Source organism: Bolinopsis microptera, chromosome 7, assembly GCF_026151205.1.
Source record: "Bolinopsis microptera isolate Bmic1 chromosome 7, MBARI_Bmic_1.0, whole genome shotgun sequence".
NCBI lineage: Eukaryota > Metazoa > Ctenophora > Tentaculata > Lobata > Bolinopsidae > Bolinopsis > Bolinopsis microptera.
The window spans coordinates 15,412,305-15,431,706 of record NC_087078.1 but is presented as its reverse complement, the minus strand read 5'-3'; the positions used below and the strand labels follow the sequence as shown (position 1 = coordinate 15,431,706).

At 38.2% G+C, this 19,402-nt stretch overlaps 2 protein-coding genes across 3 annotated transcripts in view; both read right to left on the bottom strand.

The window, feature by feature from the left end:
• The window catches only part of LOC134818419 (kynurenine 3-monooxygenase-like), a 927,626-nt gene that overhangs the window by 592,382 nt on the left and 315,842 nt on the right, over nt 1–19,402 (bottom strand). The gene's annotated exons all lie outside the window — the stretch shown is intronic.
• Nucleotides 16,699–19,402, bottom strand: part of LOC134818062 (sorting nexin-6-like) — a 39,555-nt gene continuing 36,851 nt past the window's right edge. For both annotated transcript variants that reach the window (XM_063827476.1, XM_063827475.1), the window contains 2 exons: nt 17,926–18,071; nt 16,699–17,701 (listed from right to left, as the gene is read on the bottom strand). In XM_063827476.1, the coding sequence (XP_063683546.1) occupies nt 17,565–17,701; nt 17,926–18,071 (283 nt within the window). In that variant the 3' untranslated portion in view covers nt 16,699–17,564. The remainder of the gene's footprint in view (nt 17,702–17,925; nt 18,072–19,402) is intronic.

Below are 19,402 nucleotides of genomic sequence, written 5' to 3'. Positions count from 1 at the left end.
TCATACCTCAGTGATGATCAGAGGCACATATTAGGTGCGGTAAAAAAATCGAAATTATGCGGTACCGCACCCGACTATAAAGGTAAAATGTGCGGTAAGGTGCGGTAAATTTTTACCAATTATGCGGCAAATGTGCGGCGATTTTTTCGAAATTTGTGCGGGAATTGTGCAGGTTTTTTTTGCACTTTCTCGAGGACTTTGGAAATTCTAAACGTATAACCGCCGCTCTTATCAAAAATAGGTCTGTTTATGTGTTACTGAGGGTGTAGTTCTTTACTAAGACCATGATTGAACCTATATTGAGATTCAGTTATCTGGGAACAGTGACTTGATCTGGTAGAGATCAGGAATCAGGATACAGTTATTTGAAGACGCCTCTTGATAGAGTCGATCAGATCCCATGCGTGATCGCAAATATGTGACACGCTTGTTGGCATTGATCGTCAGTATTTGTGAACCATTTGATCCAAGATCCATTAAGCCCACTATAAAGCCAACGCTGCAACGAATAAAGCTCATTACCCTTTACGCCTACTTCTTCTATTATCACCTACGAATGATAACTGATACACTATAATCGAAGTACGGTAACGACGAGGGTTCCATAATGGCCTGGGTCACGGTCCCGAAAGGGCCTGGGTAACGGTCCCGAAAGGGCCTGGGTCACGGTCCCGAAAGGGCCTGAGTCACGTGGCCTAAGAATGAGTTCCAAAAGGGCCTGGGTCACGGTCCCGAAAGGGCCTGGGTCACGTGGTAACCGGGTCACGTGACCTAAGCATGAGTTCCAAAAGGGCCTGCGTCACGGTCCCGAAAAGGCCTGGGTCAGGGTCCCGAAAGGGCCTGGGTCAGGGTCCCGAAAGGGCCTGGGTCAGGGTCCCGAAAGGGCCTGAGTCACGTGGTAACTGGGTCACGTGGCCTAGTTATGAGTTCCAAAAGGGCCTGGGTCACGGTCCCGAAAGGGCCTGGGTCAGGGTCCCGAAAGGGCCTGGGCCAGGGTCCCGAAAGGGCCTGAGTCACGGTCCTAAAAGGGCCCAACTTTTAACATATTTTGGTTTTACACTCGAAAATCTTTACGCGAAAATTTCAAAATTATGCGAAATTACGCGGAAAATGCTAGATTATGCGGAAATATGCAGATAATTACAAAATGTGCGGAAATGTGCGGAAAACAATAAATTATGCGGAAGTGTGCGGAAAACGGTAAATTGTGCGATCCCGCACCCATCGCACCTAATATGTGCCCATGGTGATGATTAAGAAGTGTTTTAGGATGAATTCCTTTATTTTCACAGAATTTGAACATTGAAACAAAATGCCCAACATAATCCTGTGACTTTATGAAACTAGGAGAGGAAATACTAGAAGAGAGCGAGCTAAGAGTAAACGAAGAAACACGTATGTGATGGGGAGCTATATGAAACTATGCTTGGTGTAGCTCGTTGGGATAGTATAGGAATTCTGGTTCCTATAGTTGGGAATGAGGTTATAGTTGTCTGTTCACAGATCGCCCTCTAAACTTACAAGGAGATACTTCCTGTAGATCCTTGGTATATAAGCAACATTTGACAGAGCATAGTGTGGAGTATGTGGAGTATGTGCCCATCCTTGGAGAACCCAGCAAATGTCCTTGTTGTACGGTAGTGTTAAACAAGGAACTGAAACCGAGGGGTTCCGTTCAGGCCCTTCACACTTTGTTTCTGTCTTGTTCTAATGTACCGTCACAACAGTGACTTTAATATCATTGAGCTTCTACATATCACTGAGTCGTGGTGTTTTGTTTCTTTTCATTGGTACCTAAAGAGTAAAGTCTGTGATTCAATGTAATTATGCAATATTATCCGAAACAATATTCATTGAAATAATTTGCATAATTCCGAATTTCATAGTAAATTTTATGTTAAATGTTTAAGTGGAACCGATAGATTTACATTCTCCATAATCAGTACGAGGGGGGGGCATCAACCTCATAAATACCTATCATTCCCTCCGATTTCAAAATAGGTATAGGTATACCGTATAATTTATGTACATTTATTCATTTGACTCCCCCCCCCCCCAACATTTATCGTGGAAATCAAACTTTTGTTTAATTATATTCCTTGATCTATTTGATCAGTGAAACACTTTCAGTAATCGTGAAAATAGTGTTACAAAAATAATAAATTAGAAAGGATATCACATTGTACAATGTATTGCTAAACTAATATAATTGGCCTATAATTCATGGGTGTCATCCAGAAGACTCTATTTGCCCTCCTCCCAAACGGGGGGTTAAACTGTGTTCATAAAAGTACCTAATGATTTAAAGCTTTAAATAATTTAGATATACCTAAAATCGGGGGGGGGGGGGGGGGGGGGGGGGGGGATCATAAGGTCAGAATCAGACGTGACGTTGGGGGTGGGTCATATTTTCTTCCAAAACGCAGTTAGTACTATTGTACTAAGTGGTGGGTCTGCTGCTCATTTTCCAGAAAAACAGTTAGTACATGGTACTATAAAGGGGATGTCCAACCCCAAAAAAACCCATTTTACCTCAAATTTCAATTTTGGGAATGGCACTAGTGGTACCAGATAAAGGTTGAAATATCCAATCTGAATTCAAATACAAATGTTAATTGAAACATTGTTGTAAACAGATATCCGTAGTACACAGAGTTGCAGACGACAAACAGAGTTGACATGAGGATTACAGTAATGGTCACATGACGTTGATTGAAGCTGGCTGGAAACTGACTTGATCTGTTTAGAGATACCTTAGGAGCCATCTACTTAGGACGTCCGGCAAATAGGGAGGGGGATATCACATTGTACAATGTATTGCTAAACTAATATAATTGGCCTATAATTCATGGGTGTCATCCAGAAGACTCTATTTGCCCTCCTCCCAAACGGGGGGTTAAACTGTGTTCATAAAAGTACCTAATGATTTAAAGCTTTAAATAATTTAGATATACCTAAAATCGGGGGGGGGGGGGGGGGGGGGGGGGGGGGGGATCATAAGGTCAGAATCGGACGTGACGTTGGGGGTGGGTCATATTTTCTTCCAAAACGCAGTTAGTACTTTTGTACTAAGTCAAAGTGGTGGGTCTGCTGCTCATTTTCCAGAAAAACAGTTAGTACATGGTACTATAAATGATAAAGGGGATGTCCAACCCCAAAAAAACCCATTTTACCTCAAATTTCAATTTTGGGAATGGCACTAGTGGTACCAGATAAAGGTTGAAATATCCAATCTGAATTCAAATACAAATGTTAATTGAAACATTGTTGTAAACAGATATCCGTAGTACGCAGAGTTGCAGACGACAAACAGGGTTGACATGAGGATTACAGCGATGGTCACATGACGTTGATTGGAGCTGGCTGGAAACTGACTTGATCTGTTTAGAGATACCTTAGGAGCCATCTACTTAGGACGTCCGGCAAATAGAGAGGGGGGGTGGTTTTGGAATTTTGGACAAATCCGGACAAGGATCAGAGGTAAGGTGGTTTCTGAAAATCCGGACGTCCGGAAATTTTCGCAGAGTTAACAAAAAAGTGTCATTTGTTTCAACTCTTTGACACTAAATACTTTGTAAGTTTAGATCCCTGTATTTTGAACGAGAAGTAGATTCCCAGATCAGCAGGTCATGAGTCTAGTTTTATTCGTACTCTTAAAAGTAGCTGGAAATCCGGACGCCGCGTCCGGGGAAGGGGGTGGTTTTGAGAATTCGGACACACTCGGACAGGGGGCGGAGGTTGGTCCGAAAATCTGCGATTTTGGCGGACGTCCTAAGTAGATGGCCCCTTATTGCGGATCTTGGCCTTATTTGACCGGACATTAAATGAACGGACATAATTATGAACGGACATTAAATGAACAGACATTAGACATAATTATGAACGGACATTAAAATGAACGCTCGAAGGCATTCAAAACCATCAAAAATCCAAATTTTGTTGTGTGTTGACATACGTTGCATGCCACTTTTCGCGCGCGAATCGCGCGCCGCCAAATTTGGAATACGTAACATGTATCAAAAATTTTGTCATCTAGATCTTTTTTTTTGCGTTTTTTTTTTATTTTAGCAGATAATATTTGTATATTAAAATTAATTAATTCTTCATACAAAGAGCAAAAAAGGCAGTCGAGTTAAGCAGTAAAAATGTCAAAATATCTGTAGATCAGTGTCTAATAGTAATATGATTAATATTATGAAAGTTGTGTAAAAACAACAAATACGAAATATAATTATAACCAGATTTGATGATCATATTATTATTACAAGTCATCTTCCTCAAATGGGTTATCGTGCATTAAATATTCCGCATGCTTAAAGTTAAAGCATCTTATCAGTAATACCTGCTTTTTGAAAACAATTTTTTATTTGACCACCTCCGACCTCGGTCCTGCATTTCATTTTCAGTGTTAACTTTTACAAAATGTCAGTGGTGCACACCGCCGCCGAACGCCCGCGCCGAGTTTTTGCTCACGCCGCCGCGCCACGCCGAAGAATAAATTAGCGGCGGCGTGAAAGTTAACTTTCAATTGTATTTTGACTTTGAGGATTTTGAAATATCTTCCATCGGTAAAATTAAATTAATTTCTTGCCACCACGTTTGACTGTCAGTTTTGCTGCTCGTATGACGCTTGTATCACTGCGGTGATGAAAAAAGTCTGCTCCTTCGAAATATAGAGGCCACTCCACTATGCACTATAATTAAGTGTATAGGTGATAGGAAGCGTCTGTTAGTGTTATGATGCGCGCAACGCTAGCCATGAAATTGAATCCCACTCATTTATAAAAAACATTAGTGTTAGAGGTGCAGAACAGTGAATCAGATTAAGACTTTAGCGATATAAGTGAAATGATCCCTGCGTCGATAAAACCGGAGACGTTTTATTTCTTGGGTTACAGTTTTACCACTTTTTACTGCTCGAAACTGTGAGAATCGTCATAAAATATAGTCACTGTTGATGATTTACATGATTTATGAGTATTTACAATTTTCTTGGACACAGCATTGTCTGGAATTTAATTGGATGTATTTTTATTGAACTGAATAAAACAGCAGAATAACTAATAACATTAACTATATAGTATATACCCACATTCATGAAGTGTGGAGATATTCCAACGTTAAATCTACGTGATGGAGGTTAAAGACATTTCACTTTAGAGTTAAAAATGTAGCCCTGCACTTTGTAAGTTTGTAAGATCATATTTAACTAAACCTGACAACGCCCGAATTTTATCAATGGTCCACCACTCTGCACTCGAAAGTTTGCATGACTTATTGGCCCCTTTTAGGCGCTCCTACTAAATCGCTAAATAACTTGAAAGGATCAAGTTCCCCAATCACAATGTTGCTCCTGATGGGAAAATGTTTTTTAACGATAAGATTTACGAACAATTCGCAAAAAACTGAACGACTCTTTTAGAATTCCTGAGATAAGGCCTAGCCAGTTAGGTTTTCTGGGATCAAGCGATTATTTGAATTTTTAACTTATCTCTTTTATCAACGTCAAAAATTCCTCTTCACGTAGAATAAAACTGGCAAAGGCCCTCTAGGAGTAGGAAGAATCCCAGCATCCGAATTTTGAGTCTAGTTAAATTGTTAATTGCTTGACTAGGTAAAATTATGATAGACTCTTAGATGTCTCTTAGCTCAAAGACTATTCAATTATTATATAATTATTAATAACGATTTGAGGAGCTCTCTTTTAAAGATAGGGTTCCGAATGGGCTACTTTTCTCTTTTATCCACCCTTCAATGACGTCACATTTCCTCTTCTCCTAATTCAACAATCCTCTCTACCTCTCTCTACCTCTCTCTGATCAGTCTCATCTCTCTTGATATGACAATTGGGACCAAGTCACATTACACATGTCGGGGGGGGGGGGGCCAATGGCATAAAATGGCATAAAATGGCATAAAATGGAGACTTTTTCTATGGAGAAAATGGAAAAACCCATGAGTAATTCTCCATTTTCTCCATTTTATGCCATGAATTTTGTCTTCGAAATTTCATCTTTAACACCATTTAACACCTAAATTGGACATCCTAGAACATGTTTATTTTAAACGCTTACTAGGGGCGTAACAAGCTTATGAAAGCTCATAGTAGGCTACTAGATGCTTATACTAGGTTAGTAGAGGCACACTTCAGGCAAACTCATAATAACTCAAGCCTAGTGTAAAGTTATTTCTACAGGCTACAGCAGGATTGAGTAATAGGGGAGAGTAATAGGCACTGAGAAGTGAGACCTACATCCTCGACAGTCGAAACAAGCTCGCACTGTAAAGGGGAGGCCTGCCTTCCGAGATCGCATTACCAGGGGGAAGCCTCGAGTCCAAATTTGTGTATCGAGGGGTAGGTGCAGACTTCGATAAACCGAAAAACCAAAAAAATATTTTCGGCTTATAATGAAGGAGGTAGCATGAAACGTGGAGAAAAGTGGTTTTTAGAAAAAAAAATTTTGACTTAGAAAATTTTCGGCCCGAGTCATTCTCGATACGTACCTCTCGTATCGAGAGCTCCCGATTCCGAGCTCGTGTTGCAAAGGGGAGGCCTGCTTCCGAGATCGCATTACCAGGGGGAAGCCTCGAGTCCAAAATTGTGTACCGAGGGGTAATTTCTAAGTCAAAATTTTTCAAAGTTTTTCTGAAAAACAATTTTCTCCACGTTTCATGCTACTCTGTCCATTATTGGCCAAAAATATTTTATCGGTTTTTCGAAGTCCGCACCTTCCCCTCGATACACAATTTTGGACTCGAGGTAATGCGATCTCGGAAGGCAGGCCTCCCCTTTGCAACACGAGCTCGGAATCGGGAGCTCTCGATACGGGAGGTACGTATCAAAAATGACTCGGACCGAACATTTTCTAAGTCAACATTTTTCAAATTTTTTCTGAAAACCGCTTTTCTCCACGTTTCATGCTACTCTGTTCATTATTTGCCGAAAATATTTTTTCGGTTTTTCGAAGTCCACACCTTCCCCTCGATACACAATTTTGGACTCGAAGTAATGCGATCTCGGAAGGCAGGCCTCCCCTTTGCAACACGAGCTGGGAATCGGGAGCTCTCGATACGGGAGGTACGTATCGTAAATGACTCGGACCGAACATTTTCTAAGTCAACATTTTTCAAAGTTTTTCTGAAAACCACTTTTCTCCATGTTTCATGATACTCTGTTCATTATTGGCCGAAAATATCTTTTTTTTAAATAATTTTTCTCGAAATTCTAATTTTTAAAGTTTTCAATGGCATAAAATGGCATAAAATGGCATAAAATGGAGACTATTTCTATGGAGAAAATGGAAAAACCTATGAGTAATTCTCCATTTTCTCCATTTATGCCATTGGCCCCCCCCCCCCACATGTCATGCTACTAGAACATAATTTAGCCTGTATACTAAAGTATTTGTTAAAATGAAATATCAAAAATTGTAATGATCACACATTTTGAATCAGAATCATCACAATAATGCGACTTATAAACAACTTTTCGATCCGGATATTACACCGACCAAAGCCTCCTATTACTTATAACCTCTACTCTTCGAAACCAAAACAAAGAAACAACAAGTTTATATACCTTACTCGGGATTATTATAACCGGGATAAAGTGGTGGGTTTTGGAAGATTCCGCCATATTTTTCCCGGTCAAAAATTTTACCAGTCATAAAAAAACCCGCCGACTCAGATTATGGGGTTCCAAGGGGGTGGTGATCATCATATTTTACCTGAAGTCTCATATGTGCTAGAGAAGACTTTTGAAGCAGTGGATGGAGGGCTGTAACTTTATTGGCGGTTGCTACCATAATTTCGTTATAAAAATCACAATTTGGTTATAGAAATCAGATTTCAGGGTGGACCGTGATTCTCACTTTTCTTGCCCATGAAGTGAGTAAACTGTGCCACTATTTCATGGTCCACGGTGGATTGATTACTGGAGCAGTTGAAGATGCAACGACGTTCCCCAATACCAAGCGGTGGGCAGGAAATTAAGCTCCGGCTGACCTTCAGAGCAGTAGCCCCATTAGCGGACAAAATGAAAGTCTTGTTAAGACAACAATACAACTTCGAATTTGACGGTCAGCAGCAGGGGGACATCAATAATGATAATAGAGGGGACATTAGCGATAATGAGAATGAGAATACGCTTTAATGAAGATTTGACTTATTATTGCTATAGATTTATTTTCCTTTAAATACTAGACGTGTCTTTTTTTCTATTTCTGAGTAATATCAGTAACTGTAAATTGAAATAACTTCTTTAACAAGTAACAAAAACAGAAATTTCGGTTGAAAATTTGTTGACCTCTGAAAAAAAACTTGAAAGGTCGGCCACCGGTAAATACATGACCGGGATAATTTGGCGGGTTTTGGGAAATTCCGCCATATTTTTCCCGGTTATTAATTTTCCCAGTCATAAATTAACCCGCTATAATATTCCCGAGTAAGGTAGTTCTAAAGTAGTCTTAGACGCTAACCCAGAGAACTGAGAAACGTATACTATCTTGTCGTTGTAAGTCTTCCCTCATGCCCATATCATATTGATATGCAGGGCAACCGGGAATATAAATACCATGTAGACTCATACCCATATTAGATTGGGCATGTGCAGGGCTGACCTTTACAAGTGCATTGCCATTACAATACAGGAATAGTTTGAGGGTTTTGTAAGCGCTGTCTGGATCACAGTAGAGAGGAAGTCTAGTTGAATTCCAATGATTTTCTGCTTTTTCGTAAACGTTTTTCCAAGCGTAGACGTACATATGGTAGTTCCCAAAAGATTTATCACAGCTAACTTTTGGGATTCTATCCTGGTACAGAGTAACACTAACAGTGAACTGATTTTGTACAGATAATTGCAATATAATTTCTTCGCCGAAGGTAGCTGCGGTCGACATTACACTGAAACTTTGTCGATCTTTCGTGATCTTACTGATTGCGTTATATTGGTTTGGCAGAATTTTCAGCATATCCATAGCATTCTTTACATAGCCCGTACAGTATGCTTGAACGTTTATGTTCTCCGGCGGGTGTCCTGACCAATGATGGATAGCTTTTGAGAGAATCTTTTGAACAATATCCATGTCATACGACGATTTATTGGCTGCAAGCCAAGACAGGAGACACTCTATGACACAAAACTGGTCTGATTTATCTGTAAATGCCGTAGAAAGCACACACATTCCCTCTGCATCAAGAATCTTCCAGCACGAGTAAAGACTGCCACATTCTTTCATGAATCTTAATGACTGTAGCACGGTTATTTTTTCATTAATTTTCATCTTATATCTGTTTAAATGCTTGTATTCCTTCAATGTTATATTGTCAAAATCTTCCATTATCTCAAAAAGTTCTTCAAATTTAGTCCGAGAACATAAGGACATTACATTTGAAATTTCGGGTTTTTCAAACGAATCCAATAAAAGATTGTAGTTGGACTGGTCTAGGAGCATATTGACCCACGGAATATAATCCGGGATAAGATCTTGATGAAGCAGTATAGTTAGTAGTTCCTTCTTGTCTACAACTCCTGAGATAACATCGTCTATGGCACTGTCAAGGTTCGTGTACCGTTCATCAGTGCTATCTGGTACGATTATTTTGGGTAGGTGTTGTGCGAAGAACAACCTACACGGTTTGTAAATCTCTTCTTTTGAGCACGTCCACTTGCCTTCAATGGCCTTGGTGGCAACCATAGAACCATTGATCAACAAGCCTGCATTGTCCAAATTCCATATATTTTCGGACATCCAATCCAAGACCTGCTTTCGAGCTCCAGGAATGTCAAAAGCTACCATGAACTTGAGAATATCTTGGAAGTTTTCCTCAGTAAGACTGACTGAACCACCATAAAGAATGGTCAAACATTCTCTGACGTGTTTGTTGTCTGTAAGGAATAATTCATTGTCCTCTTTTATATACTCTCTAAGCACAGAACTATGTTGGGCTAATAACACTGCACTGCATTTAATAATTTCAGATTCCGTTACAATCTGAACTGAATCATTAAATTCATCCTTTTCCAGGAAGTACGTGAAATCATTGTTGAACTCGAGCTTCACTGCCATCTCTGCAGCGATTGTTCTGCCTTCAATCTAATAAAAGACGGTGATTTAAAAATACATAAAACATGCAGTGCAACACACCCTTCAGCCAGGATCCAGTGTCGCACAGAACGAAATACTATTAACTAGCTCTGTGCACCCCGAATAATGCATCCAGATAGAAGCTAAAGCTCGTGTCCACAAATATCAAATGTGTAGCAGGCAACATAACAGTTTCATAAAGTATATATTATATATACTTACTATATATATTAGTTATATATACAACTACATGACCGAGTGAGGAAACACGGAAAAAAGTGTCCTATCTAATCGAATTAGACCTCCTATTTGAGATAGATCTGCTTCTATAAATATTAAAAGATGGCCATGGAAACAACAACATATTATATACAGGGTGGGCCAAAAGTCAGTGTGCAAACGTGGGCCTTAATAGCTCAGTCACTGAGTGCCCAATTGAAATAATTTGTTTTGGTATGACTTACTACCACCACTGGTTCGAGAAATTTGTCAAATCGAAACATATTTGTGTTCATTTTTTTCAAAAGAAGGTTCATTTTCGCATTTATTTGATAGTTTGGATAGTCGGATCGAGCCAAATTTTATTGAATTGTGTTTGGCCATTTAAATTACGTTTGCCCTGAAAAAATGAGAGTTCTAGCTTCTCAGATGACCGAGATATGAACCTTAACGAGGTTATTCATTACGTGTGATCAGGTGATTGGCTTACCTGATCACGTGATTAGGTGACCCCGTTAACCAATTATGGGAATCGTTAAGGCTGCCCAATTAAGGTGTCATGTCACGGTATCACATAATCACCCAGTCAATTTTGTTAACGAGATACTCAAAATGCTTGATAACTTCGTCATTTCTAATCCGTTTCACGTCATTTTTTTTAGATCAGATGCAACATTTAATAATCTACCGTCTCTGAAAAAATTAGACATCTAGCATGTTCGGGGAGAACAATATAAGTGTTTTAATATTGAATGGGCGTGGTCTAAAATAATTGAATTTTCAAATTTTGGTTACGGAATCCTCGAACCAGTAGGTATAGTAAACCATCTGCAAAGCAACAACCCTCAAATATAAAACACGGCGGAGGTATAAGACCCAACGTTTGTACGCTGACTTTTGGCCCACCCTGTACATTTGATATAGTGAATACGCAAACATATATCCGACCCGTTGTCCTTGGCCTATCTCGAGTCGTTGGGTCTAGGCGGAAACGCCGAAAGGGATGATGTTACCTTCTTGACTTAAACGTAATGGTAGATTTTTCTCAAAATCCTTGAATAAATGGGTAACCCCTAGTAATGTCTTTTCTAGCACTTTTAGATGTTGCAATGGTAGAGGTTGTCTCACTTGCAACAGTTTTAATCCTGTTAATACATTTAGGAGCAGTACTTTTAATAATGATTTTATCTTTGGACATACAAATTTTATATTTAATTGTAAAACTAATAATGTTATTTATGTTATTACCTGTTCTACCTGTAAAAAACAATATGTTGGAGAAACAACTCAACCACTTCATAAAAGAGTCAATGGCCACAGAAATTGTGTCAAAGCCAAATCATCCACATTTTTATATGAACATTTTAATATTCCTGGTCACGTCTTCTCAGATGCTTCCATACAGATTGTAGATTATGTTGATTCTGACATGTCCACCGATGTCAAAAATGATTTACTTCTCCTGGAGGATTACTGGATAGAGAAGCTTGGGACAGCATTCCCTCTTGGTCTTAATGACAAGAAGAAAGGAACGGGCAACATCTCCCAAGATCGGGTTATGAATTATTTTAGTGGACAAATTGCTCGATACAAACGTGGCAGAGGGAATGGAAAGAAGAAAGTTCAGCCTAAGAAGTCTCTGGATACCATAGAGTCTGATATTAACAGGCTGAAAGATAACATCTCTTCAGAACATTCCATATACAAAACATTAAAATGTTATAGCTTATCAGATTTAGACACTCTCTACTCTTTGAGTCAAAATAATTCAGGATTGATTTACAACGTATGTTCCTCTTTCTGTTCAACATTTTCCCCCAAATACCATCAGAACAAATCTGAATCCAGTAATAGAGAATTTATAATTGTTCCATTTAATTGCAAATTCATTGATAATCTTAACCTAAAATCTATTTTCTCTGACACTTCAGTCATTGATTTGCTTCCCATTTTGATTCAGTCTTTTACACCATTACAGATTTATTATGAGTATAATGATCCTATAAGTCTTTCTATTTGTAACTATGCTTCATTCTTAAAGAAACTTTCTATTTCTGATATTAAATCTATTTTAGGTAGTCCATGCGATTGTCACTCCTCCCCTTTCAATTATCCTCCTCGTGGACATGTAGTTACTGGTAATTTAGATATTGTTGATAATGTTGAACTTAGGGAAGTACTTTCCTACGGTTGTAAATACAGAATTCCCACATTTAAATCTCCAGATGAGATATATATGTCAGTTACCGAAGCTGTCGATAAATTTATAAAATCAAAAAGTAGAAAATACTGTCAAAAAGAAGTAAAGTTCAGCGATTGGAAGGAAAAAGTGTTATCAATAGTTTCCAATCGTATTGAATATTACAAGAAAAACTTTCCTGAAACATTTGAAATAAAAGAAAACACACTGGAAAAAGATGATGTTAAAAGAAGTCTTAAATTGCTGAAAAGTAAATACATTATTTGTAGTATCGACAAAGCTTCTGGTAATTTTTCATTTATTTGTAAAAAGTTTTATGTAAAAACTCTTGTCAATGAAATGGGTTTTGATCCTAATACTCTAGAATGTATAGGTAATGATACATATAAACCCTGTAGCGAAGACGAGACTCATTATGTCAATAAAATATCTGAGAGTCTAAAGGAGAGATTTAATGTACAAGTTGAAGATAAAAACTTGCGACTAGCACGCATCTTCTGGAACCCTAAGCTTCATAAGAATCCTTACAAGGCGAGGTTCATTGCAGGTGCCCGTTTTTGCGTTACGAAACAACTTAACGTCCAAGTTAACTGTTGTCTGAAACTTTTGAGGAAATACTTCAAGAAATACTGCGAGGCAATCTACAACAACAGCAGTATAAACATGTTTTGGAGCATAGATTCCTCAAGTGAATTCCTTGAAGCTATCAAAAATAGCGATGTTTATAATATACAAGTATATGATTTTACTACTCTTTATACCAGATTAGACTTGATTGAAGTAGAGAATATGATTAATGAAGTTGTTGATTTAATATTTTCAGACCGTAATAGATATATTTGTATTTCTAAAAGAGACAGTAATACATGTTTCTTTTCCAATAAAACCTATGATTGTCATGCCTGCTTTAGTCAAGATGACCTAAAAGAGGCTGTTAAATTTATTATTTATAACACTTATGTCGTCTTCGGTGGGATTGTATTCATACAAACCAAGGGTATTCCTATGGGTGGAAATTCAAGTTCCCCTATAGCTGATCTCACTGTTGGCAAAAAGGAATTTAATTATATGAAACGTTTACTTCAGGAAAAGAAAATGGGATTAGCAAAGATATTATCCAATAATAAACGATATGTTGACGATTTATCTATTATTAACTACCTTTACTTTCATAAATTGATTAAAGATATTTATCCTAATTCATTGGAGATGGAGCGAGCTGGTTCCAATAATAAAATCATTAACTACCTTGATTTAAATATTAATATTTCCACAGAAGGACTAGAAATATCAGTGTATAACAAAACTGATGATTTTAATTTTCATGTTGTATCCCTTACATTTCCTCACAGTAACATCCCAACCGAGGTTGGCTACAACGTTTTTTCAAGTCAAGTTCTTAGATATGGTAATGTTTGCACTAGATTGGATATCTTTACCTCCCATCTTCACAAAATATTCAAAATTCTAATTGATAGAGGATATAGCCGTGATAGACTGATTAAAGGCATTAAACGTTGTCTGAGGAAATATGATAACGTTTTCAGGAAGTTCGGTATTCTAGATGACCGTAACATTATTAAAGAACTCCCCTGATATCTTTTGATTTATTGAAACACGGGTACTAACTCTGCTAAACTGAACAAATTCTGAAACTTAGGTGAATAAGTGTACAACGTGCTAAACCGAAGTTCAGACTGACCAGTGAAAATGGGCGAGCGTACCAAGTGTCATTTTAATTAGAAGTTTTAGTCAGTGATTTATTATTGAAGCTTGTAATTACAATATCTAATGCTCCTATAAATACTTTAATTAATTGTTTGTCCCGTTATTCTTTTTCCTTCCTCTTTTCCTTGTCATCCCCTTTAGTTTTAAGATTCTTGCTATAAACGGCTACAGCTAACACTATTAATGCTAAGTACCAAACAACAAGTGGGAGGTGGATCGTTGGTACCATTAAATCGATTTAACACCGCAATTCCAGTCGCAAGCCTGGGACCACTACTAGCATAGTCACAACATCTACAAAGCTGCCATATAGCCTGACTGACAATTTTCTCGACTGACTGACAATGTTTCTTCTTTTTCCCCATTTAGAATACAAAGATTAGTACATTTTAGCTTATGATTAATATTATATTTTTACCTATAGTTTACTTAGATTAGAATACAACAACAAGATACAAGGGGCAGGTCTCTCCCACAAGTTGGGATGGCCTGAGGTGCTTCTCTCATAAACATAATATATACCGGTACTAACAATAAACTGAACTTCTGTATGTAATTCGATCCATATGTTGCACTTGACTAGTGTCAGTGACTACTTGTCACCGTCAGTCGTCACCGCTCCATGTTGTACATATCACATCATCCTCTAATACATAAATACATACTGGTAAGTGGTAACACGACTTCTGTCCGACAGCGACTCTTGTCCGACAGCACTTTTTTGTGTTTGAAGTGATATCTCAAATTTGGCACATAGAAATTCACCCAAACTGGCACAGATTATTCGTTTTAAAGCTTTCTTACTATCTGGAAAGTTTCAAGAAAATCGTATAGTTGGATCTCCAGATATATGCCCTGGTACCAGTACTGCACTGCAAACCACCGATTTGGAGAAATTTTACTGTCTGATATTGCTGTTACCTGGTTGTGCGATGATAAGCAGTTCAAATTGAATGTTACTATTTCGCTGTATCTGCAGGAAAGAATCCAAAAATTAATCAGCAAATCCTTCAAAAACTACAATTTTTTGTCTATACAATGAAAGATGATTATTTTTCGAGCGTGCTAAATCTGTAAATCACTCTACAGTCTACAGTCGATCTTCGAGATTTTTCTAAAAGGGCCCCCCCGGACAGTTAAGACCAACTTAAATCAATGTATTTTCGGACGATGATTCCGAATCACCCTCATGACCATATAATCTAGGGTTAAAATGCTCCCCTGGCGAAAAATTGTTTCGATCACGTGATATGACCATTTAAGGAAGTTGGTCTAATTTCACGTTAGGGTTAGGGTTGGTACTACTAGTACTACTAGAGTTGGTTTAATTTAAAATTAAACAGACGGCTTGACCTCACGCTCGACATTAAGCATATGATTTGCACGCGTACGGCGCATTCCAATGTTCAAGCAGCTAGCACGTGACACGATTCAGCCAATCAGAGTACAGGAATCCGCAAAGTTAAAGTTGCAAACTTTTGATCGGCCCAAAATGGGACTTTTCTGGAGATTTTGAGATAACTTAACAACTACGTTGTCTTAAATTTTCCTCCTGGGGAGGTAACGTTACTTTTACAAGACGAACATGTTACAAAAAACCGGAAGTCTCTAACTCTTTTACTTTCAAAGTTAGGTCCCATCCAGTAAGGGTTTCTGGGTCCATGCTTAAAGCATCACATCAGTAATACCTGCTTTTTGAAAACAATTTTTTATTTGACCATCTCCGGCATTTCAGTGTTAATTTTTACAAGATGTGTTTTTGCTCACACCGCCACGCCGAAGAATAAATTAGCGGCGGTGTGAAAGTTAATTTTCAATTGTATTTGAGAATTTTGAAGTTTCTTGGCACCACGTTTGACTGTCAGTTTTGCTGCTCGTATGAGTATGACTTTGTGGGTTGCTACCATTCGCCCGTGTCCTTGACTCCAGTAGTAGTACTAGGCTATATAGACATAATAAACGGTTTTACAGACTGAAATTGTTCACCTCCCTTAATCGGTATTAGATCGAAATTTGTTTGACTATTTATTGAATTTTATGCATAAACTTTGTGCTCCGATCAGTATTGGGCTGATTCGTACTTGGCCCTTCGATTTATCAGCGCTAGAATTTGATCGTTCTGTAACTGTAAGCTGCCATACTTTCGGCTTCGCTACCATTGATTTTTCCTAGTCGCATTTGGGCAGCAGATTCGGTGGTTTTGACATTGTTAAGTTTTGCGAGTTTCGGACAGCTTCCTGAGTACTGTGTATTAATCATCCGTTTTCTTAACCATTCACGTTCAAATAAATCAACCATAAACTGAAACTGGAAGCCAAAGCGGTATTTTGAGGCCCATCCCGTACAGAGACTGCATTTATGTTCGACAGCACTTTGGCAGCACTTCAAATTTTGAATTGAAGATATTGTTTGCTTTTTTAAGGAAATAAACTTATAATCTGCGCCGTAATAAAATAAAAAAGTTCATTTTCCGAATATCTAACAGGTAAAGTAATGAAAGTATAAAGTTCGAACAAATATTGAAAGTGAAAATTACACATTATAACTGCTAAAACGATTATCCATTAGTGCGTTTGATTCTTAGACTAAAACTTTAAAGACTGCATGAAAAAATCAGTCCCTGAATGGTTTCTACGAGGTGCAGAACAAATACCGGATACAAGAAACATTAAGTGTTAAAAGTAAAAATCACATATTATGTGAACTGTGAAGGAGATTTATCACATTTATCCTAGGAAGAGGAATTAGAAATTGATACCCATCTGTGTTATTTAAGAATGTGTGTTACCACCCTGTTTACTGAAACATAGAAAGATTTTGTGGGTATGTTTGTTTTGCGTTCTGCATTTACGAGGAAATCATAACTTAGTTACCTGGTAGGATTACAAAAATGAAAATTCAACCATAAACTATGTTATGCTATGTTTCTTAATGGTAATAATCTAATATGTAGATAGAGTCAGTCAAGAAATCGAAACAAAAATAGTAACCCATGCCCATTTCAGATAACGTTAAACGAAAATTGTTCACACTTCTATGTAACTCTACCAATTAAAAATCATAAAAATGTACTAGAATCAATTAACGCAGGTTGAAATCTCTTGAGGACTCAAATGAACGGTCCCAATATGTAAAAATGATAGATCAAACATTTTAATTTGCCATTCTGATAATGTACATTGCACAACACTTTACATTTTTATTGTCGTCACAAAATTGACAAATCGCTATTATTATTATCATCATCATCATCCCGATTAACCACAAAATAAGAAATCGTTTTAAAATTTCCGGATCACACGTCCTGCTTTTGCAAACTAAAACCAAATTTTCTAAAAATCTTTTAATAATTCCAGTCCCTTGGTCAGCTCACTGATAATGGACTGAGAGTGACGAATTTGAAGTTCTGACATGTCAACCAGGTGTTTCCGGTATGTTTCCAGTCGGCGATTCTTGAACGTATCCAGTTCTACAGGAGGATTTGTTTATTAATTATCATTGATTATCATAACTTTCAGTTAGATCAGATAAGCCTCTCACAATAAAAATAAAAGTAAACACTATAATTATTTGTGGCTGACCTTTTCAGTGATTCAAGTCCGGGCTAATTTCTTTTGAGAATAGATTGAAACTGACGGTATTTAAGGACGATTAACAAGCAGAAATTTCAAGAATTCAAATAGCATTCCTTACCCGTCTTAGCCATATCTGATATCGATTCAAATCTGATCTTACAGTCCTCAACGTAAGCCTCTGCTGTGGGGATATCTTTAAATTTCTTCTGTGCTTGTTCCAGTTTCCCCTCGGCTATTTCCTTGTCAGCAAGCGCGCGTCCTCTCCTGAATAGTATTAAGATAAGAGGGGGGGGGGGGGCCAATGGCATAAAATGGCATAAAATGGCATAAAATGGCATAAAATGGAGACTTTTTCTATGGAGAAAATGGAAAAACCCATGAGTAATTCTCCATTTTCTCCATTTTATGCCATGAATTTTGTCTTCGAAATTTCATCTTTAACACCATTTAACACCTAAATTGGACATCCTAGAACATGTTTATTTTAAACGCTTACTAGGGGCGTAACAAGCTTATGAAAGCTCATAGTAGGCTACTAGATGCTTATACTAGGTTAGTAGAGGCACACTTCAGGCAAACTCATAATAACTCAAGCCTAGTGTAAAGTTATTTCTACAGGCTACAGCAGGAGTGAGTAATAGGGGAGAGTAATAGGCACTGAGAAGTGAGACCTACATCCTCGACAGTCGAAACAAGCTCGCACTGTAAAGGGGAGGCCTGCCTTCCGAGATCGCATTACCAGGGGGAAGCCTCGAGTCCAAATTTGTGTATCGAGGGGTAGGTGCAGACTTCGATAAACCGAAAAACCAAAAAAATATTTTCGGCTTATAATGAAGGAGGTAGCATGAAACGTGGAGAAAAGTGGTTTTTAGAAAAAAAATTTTGACTTAGAAAATTTTCGGCCCGAGTCATTCTCGATACGTACCTCTCGTATCGAGAGCTCCCGATTCCGAGCTCGTGTTGCAAAGGGGAGGCCTGCTTCCGAGATCGCATTACCAGGGGGAAGCCTCGAGTCCAAAATTGTGTACCGAGGGGTAATTTCTAAGTCAAAATTTTTCAAAGTTTTTCTGAAAAACAATTTTCTCCACGTTTCATGCTACTCTGTCCATTATTGGCCAAAAATATTTTATCGGTTTTTCGAAGTCCACACCTTCCCCTCGATACACAATTTTGGACTCGAGGTAATGCGATCTCGGAAGGCAGGCCTCCCCTTTGCAACACGAGCTCGGAATCGGGAGCTCTCGATACGGGAGGTACGTATCAAAAATGACTCGGACCGAACATTTTCTAAGTCAACATTTTTCAAATTTTTTCTGAAAACCGCTTTTCTCCACGTTTCATGCTACTCTGTTCATTATTTGCCGAAAATATTTTTTCGGTTTTTCGAAGTCCACACCTTCCCCTCGATACACAATTTTGGACTCGAAGTAATGCGATCTCGGAAGGCAGGCCTCCCCTTTGCAACACGAGCTGGGAATCGGGAGCTCTCGATACGGGAGGTACGTATCGTAAATGACTCGGACCGAACATTTTCTAAGTCAACATTTTTCAAAGTTTTTCTGAAAACCACTTTTCTCCATGTTTCATGATACTCT